The 17,006-nt window shown below is 41.2% G+C and overlaps 1 protein-coding gene across 1 annotated transcript in view; it reads left to right on the top strand.

Annotated features, from left to right (window-relative positions):
• The first annotated feature begins 10,492 nt into the window (after nt 1-10,492).
• UNC13A (unc-13 homolog A) overlaps nt 10,493-17,006 on the top strand; it is a 239,759-nt gene continuing 233,245 nt past the window's right edge. The window contains exon 1 of the mRNA XM_088450825.1: nt 10,493-10,657. Coding sequence (XP_088306951.1) covers nt 10,636-10,657 — 22 coding nt within the window. The 5' untranslated portion in view covers nt 10,493-10,635. The remainder of the gene's footprint in view (nt 10,658-17,006) is intronic.

Genomic DNA, 17,006 nt, shown 5'->3' with positions numbered 1-17,006 from the left:
GGTTGAACCGTTAGCTGCGGGCTTGCACACTGACTAGGCACATACCGTACTGTACAGTATTGAACCTGCTGTGCATAAGGGTTAAACAGTGTAGGGGCAGTGACATAATGCTGTGAGATTTGTACTGGGCCATGAGGAAAGGGGGGGGTGCAAAACTGCTGAATAATCCCCACTAATTGTGGTTGCAATGAACGTTAGAGGTCTCGCGACTTTGACTAGGTGGCGGGGAGGGGGAGCAGTGTGGTGGTGACGGGGCATGGCTGGGGAATAGGGTTAAATACTGTATGAACAGAGGTGTGTGACAGCAGAAATGCAAGGACAGGAGAGGGGAAGAGAGAAATTAATGAAATTAAAGAATGAAAGGAAAAGAGGAAAAGTATGAAGTACAGTACATAAGGTACAGTAAGGGAAAGTATTGTAAATAAAGAGCTTATAAAAGAAATTAGGAGAATACTGTATACTGTATAATGTAGGGACAGAAAGCACAACCACAATACTGTACATACAGTATGGACACAGTGTACAGAACTTAGCAGTCCAGATCACAAACTGAAAAGAGGAAGTTAAACCCCTCCTCCACATTACTAATTATATACAGTACAGTATAAGCTACATAGCAGTTGCTTGACCGTTTCTTTCGATGACAACTGGTAAGACTCTATGGAGATGATCAATATAATTGTTACACTGGGCACGTGTCAATACTGTTCTCCAAAACTTCATTATCCCTTCCAAAAGTTCCTGTTTAGTTGTTGGTTTCACATCAGACCTGATGAACCCCTTCAACTGGGCCCAGACCAATTCAATGGGATTCATGTCCGGTGACCTACAGGAAAGTAAAAAAAATCAAATATTCAGTCACAGTACTGTACTGTTCTTTAGTAAAAAGTGTACTATAATAATTACTGCTCGGTACTGTACATACTTTTTTGTACAATAAACAGTTAATACAGTACTATAGGACAATACTCACGCTGGTGGTGTGCGTTCCCAATTTATCCCTCTCTCTTCCATGAATTTCGCTGAAGCCAAATGTTTTGGATCATTATCCTGGAATAATCGATGTCCTGATGGAAAGCATTTTCTCACAAATGGCACCATACAGCAATCTACTATTTTTTCTTGGAAGAAGGTCTTATCCATGATGCCTAAAGAGATGAGAAATTATTGTCAGTAACAAGCGTACACTGTACAGGACTGTAAATAATTTTTACAACAAACATTACTGTACTGCACCTTCAAAAATATAGATCGGTCCTGCACCCCAACGAGATATACCTCCCCATACATGGACCTTTAACGGATGCTTCGGACGTGGTTTAAGTGAGAGATGTGCATGGTTCCGGAAGGACAGTCTTGAGAACCTCTCGAGAGAAACCGAAGTTTCATCTGTGAAAATGACGTCATTAAAATTCTCTCCACTCTCTATCCACCGTCGTGCTTGTTCAACTCTCTTTACTCTATTAACATCCCTTATCATGGGATTTATCCTGTAGAATAAAAACAAGTTTTAGTTTACTGTCATGTAAAATCAGTGCATTATTAATATATATATATATTTTATGTACAGTACCTTGTAGGGCCAAAAGTCCATCCGTTTGATGCTGGAACAGGAGATGTCCAGGTCACATTCTGCTTTTAGAATACGTTGGATTTGTAAAGCTGTACGCTCATCATCCTCACAAGTCAATTTGTGCATAATATTTTTGACGCTCCTATGGTAGAACACATACAGAGCATATAGCAATTATTGGACAGTTAGTGTTGAAATTGGAACACAATACAGTAGCAATCTAGCAACATACAGAATAATAAAAATAAGGTTGCTGTAAAGTACCTACCATGTGCATTTAGAAGTAAATCTATATCTGGTCCGCGTTCTCTCAAATGCATGATAGCGCACAGTCTGTAAACTAACAAGAACACCACACTCTTTCAGCCAGGCCTGGATCTGTCGTGTTGTTTTGTGTTCTTTTTTCATGTTTGCAATTATCTTGCTGATGGCTTTGCTGATTTTTGCCATGTTTGACGACAAAATCTGTGGAGAGAACAAGAGAAATACGGTACAGTACTATTGCTGAGTATACAGACTGAGTACAGTATACAGTACATAATTTAATGTTCAGTATCTTAAATATATACTGTATAACACAGTACTGTACAGTCTTTTAGAACACAGGGGGTATTACATTCTTACTGTACATTAGCCGTAACATGTGTACACCGGTATATACAGTATAACCAGCTAGTAAATTTCATTTTGCAGGCTGTGTTTAATAAATTATAGTTTTGAGCTAATTAGTGATATATATTTCCCAAATTAATCTCACATCAAGCTTTCCTACAGTACATACAGTATGCCCCTTAATACGCAAATATGCATCTACCGTATGAAGGAGACAAACAGGACAATAAACACAGCAATATTGCGACTGAAACTAAGATGGCAGCTGAGCAAAACAAGATGGCGGTGGGGACAGGACGGTCACTCATGGGAGACTATACGGGACAATGGGTGGCTAGGAATCGATGAATGGTATACGGTGTGTTTGATTGAAGCTCGATATGCAAATAAGCGACTACGGGGACGGGGCATGCCGAGGCAGCAGGCTATTAAACACAGCAATATTGCAACTGAAACTAAGATGGTCGCTGAGCAAAACAAGATGGCGGCGGGGACAGGACGGTCACTCACGGGAGATAAAACACAGCAAAATGACCGTGAACCATACATACAGTACCGTACTGTAGTACACTGTATGAAACAGCTGTAGAAGTTCAGGGTACAGCAACAAAGGTGACTCGGTAGTCAAGCAGAGTTACAGTAGATCACGGTAATGAGCAGCAACAACAGCGACTCGGAAGTCAGGCCACATTGCAGACAGTAGTATCTCAAAGGTTCGTACTGATGATACGAGCAGCAAGTCTGTACAGTTAAGTAACAGATTCACGGTGTGGATCGGTAGGCCGGTCTGAGACGCTATATTATACTACCAGAGACAAAAGAATTCCTTCCCGCTGAAAATCTGGCCGCTTATTGGTGTATTTGAAAAATGCACTTCCTTGTGGTCCAATGGCATGGCACAGTTTCGGCAGCAAGGTTTTCTTTGTCTCTGGTAGCATAAGAGCGTCACAGACCGGACTAGCTATCCACACTGTGAATCTGCTACTTAACTGTACGGACTTGCTGCTCGGATTGTCTCATCGGCACGTATCAACAGTATGAACCCTTGAGATACTGTACTACTACCTGCAACGCTGCCTGACTTCTAAGTCGCTGTTGTTGCTGCTTATTACCGTGATCTACCTCTGCAACTCTGCCTGACTTCTGAGTCACCTTTGTTGCTGTACCCTGAGCTTCTACAGCTGTTTCCTACAGTATCAACCCACTGGTACTGTAAGTACGGTAACTTGCTATGTTAAGTTCACAGTCATTTTGCTGTTTGCTGTGTTAGACGCTGATTTGCGTAGCGAGTTTCAATGCATACGGTACCGTTTTGTTTTGCTCAGCGGCCATCTTAGTTTCAGTCGCAAAATTGCTGTGTTTAATATCCCGCTGCCTCGGTATGCCCCGTCCTTCACTACCCGTAGATGCTTATTTGCTTATCGAGTAACTATCACACACACCGTATACCGCTGATCGTTTCCTAGCCTCCTGCTGCCCCTCATAGTCTCCCGTGAGTGACCGTCCTGTCCCCGCCGCCATCTTGTTTTGCTCAGCGGCCATCTTAGTTTCAGTCGCAATATTGCTGTTTAATATCCCGCTGCCTCGGAATGCCCCGTCCTTCACCCATCCCCGTAGACGCTTATTTGTGTATAGAGTAACTATCACACACACCGATCGTTTCCTAGCCTCCCGCTGCCCCTCATAGTCTCCCGTGAGTGCCCGTCCTGTCCCTGCCGCCATCTTGTTTTGCTCAGAAGCCATCTTAGTTTCAGTCACAAAATTGCTGTGTTTAATATCCCGCTGCCTCGGTATGCCCCGTCCTTCACCCATCCCCGTAGACGCTTATTTTTGCATCAAGTCTCTATCACACCCCAATCATTTCCTAGCCTCCCGCTGCCCCTCATAGTCTCCCGTGAGTGACCATCCTGTCCCCGCCGCCATCTTGTTTTGCTCAGCGGCCATCTTAGTTTCAGTCACAAAATTGCTGTGTTTAATATCCCGCTGCCTCGGTATGCCCGGTCCTTCACCCATCCCCGTAGACGCTTATTTTTGCATCAAGTCTCTATCACACCCCAATCATTTCCTAACCTCCCGCTGCCCCTCATAGTCTCCCGTGAGTGACCATCCTGTCCCCGCCGCCATCTTGTTTTGCTCAGCGGCCATCTTAGTTTCAGTCGCAAAATTGCTGTTTAATATCCCGCTGCCTCGGTATTCCCCATCCTTCACCCATCCCCGTAGACGCTTATTTTTGTATCGAGTCTCTATCATACCCCGATCATTTCCTAGCCTCCCGCTGCCCCTCATAGTCTCCCGTGAGTGACGGTCCTGTCCCTGCCGCCATCTTGTTTTGCTCAGCGGCCATCTTAGTTTCAGTCGCAACATTGCTGTGTTTAATATCCCGCTGCCTCGGTATGCCCCGTCCTTCACCCATCTCCGTAGACGCTTATTTTTGTATCGAGTAACTATCACACACACCGATCGTTTTCTAGCCTCCCGCTGCCCCTCATAGTCTCCCGTGAGTGACTGTCCTGTCCCCGCCGCCATCAGTTTTGCTGTGTTTAATATCCCGCTGCCTCGGTATGCCCCGTCCCCATAGTCGCTTATTTGCACATATTATACCTACAGTACTGTATCATTGCATTATTGCACCACTTTGCACATTTAACTTTTACACTAATGGTTCTAATGGTACTGTACACACTATTTTGATTTATGTTATAAAAATAGCACATTTGGCGCTCTACTTTACAGTACTGTACTGTATATCAGTTCAGATATTCACACATTTTATTACTGATGAGCTGACACCTACCGTACAGTACTGTACAGTATATAATTAGGGAGTGTTTTTTAGACACCTGTATTATTTACAGTATCATATTTATTATCTTGTGCCTCTATACAATCTCACAATATTGGTTAGTGCTTTAACAGTTGGCGCTGTAATCTCCTATATTTACCTGTATATACTGTATAACACACGCACAGTGTTAGGAGACAGTGAAAAGAGATACTGTAAGGTACTTTACCAACCAATCAGCTCCCAAATGCAATTATTGAAATGCAACGTTGAAAAATTACAGTTGGGAACTGATTGGTTGGTGCAGTACTGTACAGTACCTTACAGTACTGTATCTCTTTTCACTGTCTCCTAACACTGCTTAGTATTGTGTACAGTACTGTACCGTACAGTATGTACTATATTTGATTGAATGTATGGTATATTTACTGTTGAAAAAAAACACTGAAAACAACTTTTAAACTAAAACTGAAAGTAAAGTACAGTACTGTCTTTATCCGGCATTTGAAGCACAGGTTTTTTTGATGCTCCCGCTTTGTACCCTTTTTGGCACAGACAAACAAATGACTGGGCATACAGTACAGTAGCACTTTTAGCCATTGATTTGCAGATGGAAACGAGCATTTATTCTGTGTGAAAGGGTCAACATACCGGTACTGTATGTCGAAATGACCAGGTCTCTGACCCAGGTTAAATGTAAGGTCAAAGTAACCCTTTCACACAGTAAAAATCTGATCAGCAAAAAGCTTTACTGTAAATGCTACAGTACTGTAATTTGCTTTTCTGTGTGATAGGGTTATTACTGGAGTTGTATAGAGTACAGTAGCAGCACATTCTTGAAAGTGCAGTACAAGTACTGTAATTGTTTACAGTGTTGTAATGTGAAATCTATTTTACTATTTTACTTAACATTGTATTTAGTGTCTTTATACTTGTGTATTTCAGAGTGCACCAAACTGTCAAAATGGTGAAGAGCAAAGGTTTTTACAACGGAAACAAATCTTGCCCACTTCCAATGACCAAAAGGCTGAGTGCACTAGTCCCACAATGGTCTACAAGCAAACCTTCCAAGAAGAAAACAGGTAAGGAAAATTTACAGGTACCTCTTCTAGTCAAGGCAAGGAAGACTGCAAAGCCCAAGAACAACTCTTTGCAAGTGGACATCGGAGAAAATGGACCAGGGAACGTGGAGCAACCCATGAACGTCCAGAACCAGGAAGAAACACCAGTGATTTATGGACCCGAAGAATTGGACACCTTTGAGCCTCTTGTTGAAGATGTATCCCACTCACCAACTCGTCGAAAACTGTCATTCCAAGAAGATAATGCATGCACATGTAGCTGTGCTAGGATGGTGAGAGACCTCGTGGGAAAAGTTGATCATCTGGAAGCGAAAATTGACAACTTGAAAGAAGAGCTGAAGGAAGGGCTGAAGGACACCATTGCAGAAGCAACGAAAGAAGCAATCCGGCAAAGTAAAGAAGAATGGCAAGAGGCCGCTGCCCAGAGTACCAGGAAGAGACATGACCAGGCAATCCAGTATGAAATGGTCACACCGGATGAATTTGAGCCTGAGGATAACGACGACGATTTCAACTTGGAGACTGACCCATCCTTCCACTTGCTAGATATGGACAATAGAGTGGCATCAGAGCACTTGGACATGACACCAGTGCCATCATGCAGCCTGCCTCAGTGGGAGAGTACACCAGTGGCATCATATCGCCTGCCTGAATGGTCAGTTGAAGAATCGAGGATCAACAATGCAAGCATGCCTGTAATTTCACCAGGAACGCCTGTCATGTCGAGCACCCCAGCACCACTGACTGTATTTGGAACACCCTTACCGGATATACCACTGGCTATAATCAACGTTGACAAGGACAATGAAATTTACAGAGCTGTCAATTGTGAGATGCATCGATATGCGCAAGCAATATTTCAAGAACATGTGCCCTACGACCTGTATTGCAATTGGACCAAGCGGGTGAACTTTGATGGAAGTCGGAAGAAAGTGCCAATCCCCAACAATTTAAGAGAAGATATCCTCTCAAGATGCCGGACAAGATTCAGGATTGGAAAAGAAGAACTTACCCGGATGCCAAGGAAACATGCATGGAGGACAGTCACGCATACAGTACAGATCTTCAATCAACAAACACGACTTGAAGGGACTTGTCAGAAGACAGGCTGCATTCTCTATATTTGGTGCATTCTATTTATGTTTGATGGATAAGTTTGAGCGATAGTGGAACCGTCACCCTTTTTGTAATAATCCTTATGTATTATATTGATTGGCTTGTGCAAAAAATGTATGTGCTATCACTGCTCATAGGGTTGTTTTAATACATGATCGCACTATACATATATGGATTTAGCCTCCGTAAATTCGAGTGCCTTCTGTTTTATGTTTTTTAGTGTCATTAGTCACCATGGCAGCGGGCCGTACATGATGACATCATTTGTGGGCGTCTTCACTGACCGGAACCCAGAAGCGGTGGCGATTCACATGGTGTACGGTGGTGGGGTATAAGTAAGTGTATTTTTGAAGTGTTTTGTATCCTGATGACGATGTGAGAAATACATCGAAACGTTGATGATTATACCTGCGTCTGTGGTTCTTTTATACACCGGAGTGCCGGTGATACTGTATGTATTTATACAGCCACGTGTTGGCAAGCGCTCAGAAGGCAACCGGGACTATTATTAATTTTCTGTGGGAGTGCCATCCTATTGTTGGATATATATATATATATATATTGTATTTCAACTTGGTCTTGGGTCTTTTGACTAAAAAGATTATCTCCCATCATTTATATTAAATCCTATTTTAAATTTAAGCTCATAGCTCTAATTTATATTTATTTAGGAATGCCACCACCAAAGAGAAAATCTCAGTTAACAGATAAATTACGTAATAACTTTCCTTTTATTAAGAAATGAAAGAGAATGACAATGAAACTGTGTTATGCTGTGTTGTGCAGTGTTGTGTTTACAATTGGCTTTGGTGCAGGGCCCGATTAACAATGGGGTGGGTGGAACTGCAGCTCCAAGCCCCACATCAAAATAGGCCCACAGGGTCTGATGTAGACAGGGAAAAAAATTCTGTTACAGCAGCCTGCCCTGCCAGTGGACGTCGGATCGAGGCATGGACTCAGCTAGCGGGAAAGGGAGGGCAGCGGGGGAACCGTGGCTGCATCATGACAGTAGTGTCTGACAGCTCAGCTGCCCAGCCCCTTTAGCTTCGTCCTGTACCACCGGGGCAAAAGGGGGCAGCGAGGGAGCCTCGGGCTGCATTATCACAGCAATGTGTGGATGTGACTGATCTTCGGTGCTTACAGCTCTGCCCTCTTCCACTATTGGGGGGGCTGTATTGCAGAGATGGGACACTGTCAGTGCTCGGTGGGCAAGAGGAGCCAAAGCAGAGGAAGTATAAGGTGGGCAGAAGGAGGCGGAGCCAATCGCTATAGCAGGGCAGAAAATAGTGCTGTTCATTAGAGGTGAGAGATATTTTAATTATTCTGTCATCTGTGTCTGGATATTTGTTACTGCCCTGTCAGCCAGATTAAAAGTAATGTGGGTATGAGTGTCCTGACATTTCCAGGATCTTTAGTTATGTGATAAGTTATCTGTTTAGTGTAGTGCAGACTGTACCATCACAATCAGCAGGGGTGTATAACAGTTGTGTAACTGCGGAAGCCAGACGAGTGAGCTCCTGGTCTCCGGCTGCTGCTGCGGGGAGGGAGCTGGGCGCCCCCTGGTTACAATCTCAGCGGGCGTCTGACAAATGGAGCCTCCCTGCGGTGCCGGGGTTAGGTTGCCGGTGGAGGCGGAACTGGTTCCGTCTCCTCTGGCCCATTTTAACCCCGATGGGTGTGGGAGCCCTTTACGTGTGCGGACCCAGGGACGACCGCCCCTGTCACCCCCCGTTAATCCGGCCTTGAACATGACACTAGGAAAACCCCCCACAGCACACAAAAGGCCCTTCACAATTTTTAGCTCCAGGCCCATGTGCACCTTTATCTGGCATTGCTTTGGTGGGGTCTGACATTACGGACCATATTAAATCAAAGAAACACAAACTTACAGCTCTAGCTTCTTTAATTTCAGAGAAGGTGACCAGTTTTTTTTTATAACCTGTCAGAGCAGATAATGAGTCTGTTACTCTAAAAATGAAAGTGAGGTATCATCATCTACCCTATAATATGAGTTTGTAAAAATATTTCTATATTTGTTCAGTAGACATATTTTTTTTATGAAAATGCAGAAAGTCAGGTTAAACTGTGAACTTTAAATGTACTTTAAATGTCCAGACATGACTTAATTCTATGTACAGCCTGCATTTTGCCTTCACGGCAACATCATTTGCATATTATGAGGTGTATATAATGGGGTGCGGCGCGGGTTGACTGTGCCGGAGGGATCCCATCAATTGAGTCCTGTTTTTAACTTTGAAATATAACAACCTTACATGACACCTCTTCTTAAATTACGCCCCAACATTCTACAGAATTACAGCAGCTAGAGACTGACACCCTTAGAGAACTGGGGAAAGATAGTGGTGAGAAGAAAGAGACAGGGAAACAAGAATAGATGTAAAGAGGAGGAGAGAAACCAGGAAGAGACAGGGGGTATAGGGGTAGAGATAAAAGATAAGAGAAAGAAAGAGATTGAGGAGGAGAGATGGGAGGGTCGGTGGGGAAGAATTAAAAAGGAAACAATGCCAGGAACATCAGTTAATGACTCGTCACATGTTTCCATAATATTACTGTAGTGATACAATACAAACAATACTGTAAATATACCATTACTCATTTTCTCTCATTTTATTTGAACAAATCCAGAAGCCAGTCATTCACATTTTGATTACAGGATGAGGCCATACATGTTCAATGGTTTCATTTAGAAAATCGGATTATGTGTGGGCTACTTAATTTACAGGAATGCATTTTGATAAATGAACATTTAAATGAAGCATTTTAGAGAAAAATGCAAGCTCTTTTACTCACTCAATTATTTTGTAAGTGCCAAATATTTCTAGTAAATGATGAGATAATGACTATTTTCCAGAACTGCGGTACACTGCAGTATGATAGATTGTTCTTAATTAAATGATTGGGGTTTCCTTCATTGTAAATCTTAGCTTCCAGGAACATGTGTAATAGTTAAAGTGATATAAGATGAATGGACTCGAGTAGCAACACATAACTTCACAAACGTCCATCCTTAAAATACACCCTATTGCTCCATATCACTCCTCCCCTACCCAATCTCCATGTCTTCATGTTACCCCTTTACTAAATAAACTGACCTGTTACATAATCACATTGTAAATGTCCAAACATAGCTTTTGTGCATACTGTACATTATCACTTTTCTCAGTGACATGCAAACCACATTTTATTTTTGCAAATCAGGTGTGCTCAGTCCTGCTTCTTCCCTCCCACATCTGCTCCACTCTCGCCCTCCCTCTTCTTCACTTGACGTCAAACGGAGCTCTCCATAGCCTTGGTGCTGAAGCATAAAGATGGCAGACGGGGTGCAGTGCGAGCCAGAGTCATTATGACCAGTTGTAACCGGAGGAGGGCACTGACCAGCTAACGCTGCCTGGCGTAGGGAGTGGTGGGCATCTCTGGTTGCCCCTGCACTCGTCACCTCAGCATACACCATGTCGCTTCTGTGCGTGGGAGGTAAGGCTAACCATGGGGATACCAAAGCGGTTTGGGTGTTGGCTGCCAGATCATTTTTCACCTTTGATGGGAAAGAGATGCACTACAACGCTTATGCTGTTTTAATATGACAACGATATGTACAGTGTGTGTATTCATGCAGATAGAAAAATAATAGAAATATACTTACTAGACATGATGGTATACCTGCACATACACAGGCAGTTTGAGTGAAGAAAAGACAGGAAATGTGATGTGGTTTTGTGTACTGTAAATTGGGGGAATCTATCTGTCTATGTATATGTGTGTGTGTATATACAAATATAATATATATATATATATATATATATATATATATATATATGCTGTATATATATATATATATATATATATATATATATATATATCATATTGCTAGATCTGTTTGTATTTGTGTGATTTCATGAAGAATAGTTATATAAAAATATCTGGTAAATGGCAAGCCCCATTTTATTGGATTGAGGGGTTTCTTTCTGTAGCAGTCACATAGACCAAACTGTCAATCCAGCTGGTCTTTCTGTTTGTTACTATTTGTAATTCTGTACATTTATTATTGTCTTTCATATAAAGTCAAGAACACATCACATATTTATATATATCCAATTTGTATCTTATCATACATATGTGTCTTTATGCACGTGCATGAAAATCTATCCATCTACAAAATCTCCCCCCCAATCACTCAATGCCCACTCTGACTCCTACACACTGTCACTTTCCTTCACATTGTCAGTCACCTACCCACTGACAGTCTGTCTTTCTTTCTGATACCTTTCCCCAGTGTCGTTGGTTTCCTGTACACATCCAGTGTCTCCCTGCTATATGTCTTCCTGTACACTGCCCCCTGTACACACATTCACTGTCCCCTGTGGAGCTGATTCTGCTTTTTTCACTGAGTGAGGAATTTATGAATAGAAAACAGCGAAGTGACGTGAGCAGACGGCAAAGGGTGGAGGAGATGGGTTTATGCTGTGTGCAGGCTTGATCTTTTATGCTAGCTAGATATCTATATATATCTAAAATATAGAAATTGTGTATATTTATTATTCCACTTGTATAATTATATATATTGTATGTATTAATAAAACAAATATAGGGCTTAGCCGGGAGGAGGTGTGTTTTTTTAAATGTACACCATGAAGAATATTTTTCTTGCGTCTATTCAACATTCTACTGATTTTTTTTTTCATTCTTTTATTACCCAACATGTCCTAAAAGGCTTGAGTATATTGGTTTTACACAGTTAAAGAAAAGTCAGTGGTATCAAGTAAAAGCTGGTCCTGTGCTTAAGGTTTAAAAGACCAGGATAAAAGGGGTAATTGCTAACCTACATCATTATTTTGTTTCTACTTTAAGGTGGGCCTTATTGATTCTCAATGGCATCATGAGATAATTGCATAGCATTTACAATCATATCTTTTACTTTGTTGTGTATTAGGTAGAAATAGCAAGTAAAAATAACAGCTCTCTCCATTAAAAGCTAGAGGAATTTGCCAAATGTCATAAATACATCTGGTTTGCTTCTATATAGTTCAGGCAAGCACTACAGTATTTTGAAGGGAATTTAAACATTTATGAGATTTTAAAACCTCTTTGTACTGTGCATTTGCTGAGGTTTTGCTATTTACAAGTTTATGTCTATATAAAGTGTATGGTATGCATATAAGAAGAGTGTAAAAAGGCAATACTTTAAGTTCAGTCCAACAAAAAGAATGCTCCATGAAAATGGCATATTTACAGCTTGACTGACAGGTGTATGTCTCTCAGTAATAAGACTGTATCCTAATATATAGTTGGGAATGATGAAAATGGTGTTTCTGAGCCTTATCATTTTATGAAACACTTTATACAGTACACTAAGGGGCTAATACTGATCTGGGTGTGCACCCATTTGGTGACAAATATGTTTTACCATTCAGCATATGTGCACAAATACACAATGATGAGAATGACGGTTTCCAGCACTAGCTACTGTAGTCACTTCTGATTGGCTACTTACAGATTGACCTCTGAAGCTGATTTTTTTTAATGATCATGCTAATATTATATAATTTTGTATTTTAGAATTCATTTGTGCAACTATCATACGCCGGGAAAAATAATATACCCGCTGTACAGTATAATAGAGGTTTATTTTTTTAATTTAAAGCAAACCTAACAGAAAATATGTTTTTCACAATCAAAGAAAATGTTAATTTAAAAAAAACAATTCTTATGCTTGTGACCTGGTTGGGTGTAAGTTTATCTGACATAAACCAGGATCATATATGCTACTGGTGGAAAGTTAAACTGGTTACACACTTGCTGATACATCGTTAGTTCGTTCAACGAACGAGATTTGTGAGTATATTGGTGGGTGTGTACACCTGATATGTCTGTGAACCATGTTGTTCACAGATATAGCAGGTGTACACACCCACCAATGTACTCACAAATCTCGTTCACAGAATAACGTCGTTCACAGATATATCAGGGCGGCCCTGTAGTAAAGCCAATGTAAAGATGTATCGGTGCATCTACATGTGTGTACCGGCCGACCCATACACTGGCCACAGGACCCGCCAACAGCAACATCACACACAACTGGGAGGGCAAATTTAAATTGCCGTCCAGTAGTAAAGGCTGGCCTGACATATTTATTAGGAAAGTGTGTATACAGATGTGTCCACATACATCTAGCCTCCTTGCTCACTAAACAGCCCTTCTAGTCACGCCATGCCGTGGTGAGACTCTGTAGCGCCAAGCATCTTTTCGTGCAACATTTTACCTTCAGATGCATCTTATTCGCATAACAATGTGAATACTTAGCACAAGCAGCTTTTGCTGATTAAAATGATATGCAGCATGTCAATATTCTGTGAGCGACTGTGGGTGTATCTGCACGTGAAACGTTGCATTACAGTGTCAGCAGCTTTAACACTGTAACATAGCATTTTGCATGCAGATACACCTGCAGTCACACACAGAATATAGGCATGCTGCATAACATTTTAATCAGCGGAAGCTGTTTGTGCTAAATGTTTGCATGACTATGCGAACAAGAAGCATTTGAAGGTGAAAAGTTGCACGAAAAGATGTTCAGCGATACTGAGTCACACGGAGCTCCTGCTTTGAATGGTGAGACTTGTAGCGCATGGACGATAGATGTATGTGGACACATCTGTAGCTTACAAATCGTCTTCTTGGACAGCGGAACGTTCTGTTGACCGATTTGTTGTTTTAGTGTGTACCCAGTATTAGATGTATTTTGAGATTACAATATTATTCAACTCAGCATTTGGGGTTAAATATTGTATGTTTAACCTCCAAACCTCTGTATGGGGATATATTAAGTTGATACAACTTCTATCTGTGACAAAATAAGAAACCTGAAATATTACTCTTCTACATAGCTATAGTTTTTATATTAGGATTATCCATAGGGGGAGGGGCCCTAGATTGCACACCCTAAACACAATGTGAGGTGCTACCTGCTGAGACTAGTAGTGCTACAAGCAGAAAAAGAGAAAAAATGCAACTGCACACTCATGCTAAACTTAATAATAATATTGCTATATTGCATCAAAGAGGTTCTTAGCATAATAATGGCCATAATTATGGGCCTGCCCAACGCATCCAAGTGACCTCTATTAGGGTAGGTCCCTAACACTCCTATGGAACAAATACAAGGCAGGGACCCCCAGGCCAACCCAGCGGAACCGCCCCATGGCATCACACAAGAGCGAGATTGCAAGTGATGGTTAAAGAATTATAAAGAACTCCTATGTGTTAAGTCTTCCGTAAGTAAGAGGTTATAATTAAAAGTGTATGAATTGCTACATATATAAAAAAACAAACTAAAAAAGTGAAAAAGTGTACATTATGATGCCAGGACACAGTCCAGCCACACCAGCCCAGAGAGCCCCGCGCCCAATAACAGTCCCAAAACTAATGGTGCCCACACACATAGCGATGTGCTGACGATCAGCCGATGTGTACGATTTCCCTTGAAACTCTCCCCGGCAGCTCTGCACACGATCTGGACACGATTTGGTGTCCAATCTTCTTACGATCTCTCCTGCATCCAGACTTTTTACAGTGCCTTGCTTTCCTAGATTGTCAGATCTGTCCTACAGCACGGCAGATCTGACGATGCGATGTGCGACCAGCGGGGAAGCGCATCGCATCTTGAGTGGGGACTCACGATTTGGGCATATTTTACACGATTTGTCGTCATGATTCGTCGAAATTGGCCAAATCGTGGAAAATATCGCTATGTGTGTGGGCACCTTAACACACAGCATATATATAGTAGATCTTACCCTCACTGTGCCTTATTAAATGTGCAACTTTGATGCAATATTATTATAAGGTTTAGCATGGTTAGAGTGTGCACTTGCATATTAGGATTATAACAATATTTTTTTTTACCAGTGGGCTTTTCATTTTCTATAAAGGTGCGTATGTATTTCAGACAATAAAGGAGTTAACATATTGTTCACAGAGAATTATGTGCTGCTGTTTATTTGTTAAATGCCTCTTCCTCCTCTGTGATTTCCTATTTCATTCTTTCCCTGGCTGTTTTTCTTCCGCTGGAACCATTGATTTCCTGTAGAGATCTTGGTATGGTTTAAATAATAGCAGGCAAACCAACTCCCCCATCTCTTCCCCGGCATACACACACTCTCCATCCTCCCTCCCGCTCCCTCATTCTCCCTTTCTCCCTTGGGTTCCAAAGCATCAGCTGAGCCATGAAATAAAAGAAATGCTTTCACAATTTCTTATAAGAGATGAAATGCCAGAACAGTCACATGAACAGAATGAGAACCCTACCTAATGCAGTGATGAGTATGATAAGTGAATGTAATTCCATTTTTTTATGTAGGGGCCCAGTATCTCAGGCCCAAACATACTTGATATTAAACTTACCTGATATGACATACACACTTGAAACCTGATGTAGAGTTGGATAATAAAATGTGGCAGAAAAAAAGATGCATTTTCTAACCCCCCTTTTACCCTCTCTAGGGTCACCAGGTTACTAACGCCCTTATTATCTAATGTACCTACTCTTAACATTCCTCTAAGTGGTATACATTCTTTTATCAGTGCCTCCACCCAAATATTAGTGGCCAGTCTAAGTCTACTTGGGAAAACCCAAATGTTAATAGGAATTAAGTAATACGGGGTAGATAACCCAGTAAATAAATTATAATAGTAGTCCTGTTCAAATCCTGTCCCTTTTTGGTTTGGCGTTCACCAATAACTCTCTGTGCTCCTCCAGCTAAGTAATACACTTAGATTATAATTCATATATCTTTATATGAATAAGTAATACTTAGGCAATAACAAATGTTTGCTATATACCTTAACTTTGAAATACACAGTTATACATGTTAATATATTCGTACATTTTAACTGAACAATACATTTATACCACATTAGAATAATCTATATAAAGATATATTGATCCGTAAATAAACACTGTGCAGGAATACAGAATGTTACAGCGAATCTGACATCCCTGGAAATATCACAGTCATATACAGTTATCCATTTCCACTTGTGTGAATAGTCTCAAGAGTAATAATGACGTATCATACAGGCAGCAGAGGAAGTAGCCATAGAGTAATAATGACGTATCATACAGGCAGCAGAGGAAGTAGCAATAGAGTAATAATGACGTATCATAAAGGCAGCAGAGGACGTAGCCATGGAGTAATAATGACGTATCATAAAGGCAGCAGAGGAAGTAGCCATAGAGTAATAATGACGTATCATAAAGGCAGCAGAGGAAGTAACAATAGAGTAATAATGACGTATCATAAAGGCAGCAGAGGAAGTAGCCATAGAGTAATAATGACGTATCATAAAGGCAGCAGAGGAAGTAGCAATAGAGTAATAATGACGTATCATAAAGGCAGCAGAGGACGTAGCCATGGAGTAATAATGACGTATCATAAAGGCAGCAGAGGAAGTAGCCATAGAGTAATAATGACGTATCAGAAAGGCAGCAGAGGAAGTAACAATAGAGTAATAATGACGTATCATAAAGGCAGCAGAGGAAGTAGCCATAGAGTAATAATGAAGTATCATAAAGGCAGCAGAGGAAGTAACCATAGAGTAATAATGACGTATCATAAAAGCAGCAGAGGAAGTAACAATAGAGTAATAATGACGTATCATAAAGGCAGCAGAGGAAGTAGCCATAGAGTAATAATGACGTATCATAAAGGCAGCAGAGGAAGTAACCATAGAGTAATAATGACGTATCATAAAGGCAGCAGAGGAAGTAGCCATAGAGTAATAATAACGTATCATAAAGGCAGCAGAGGAAGTAGCCATAGAGTAA

Source organism: Taudactylus pleione, unplaced genomic scaffold, assembly GCF_031769625.1.
Source record: "Taudactylus pleione unplaced genomic scaffold, aTauple2 ptg000529l, whole genome shotgun sequence".
NCBI classification, from domain to species: Eukaryota; Metazoa; Chordata; class Amphibia; order Anura; family Myobatrachidae; genus Taudactylus; species Taudactylus pleione.
This window is presented reverse-complemented; position numbering and strand designations above follow the sequence as displayed.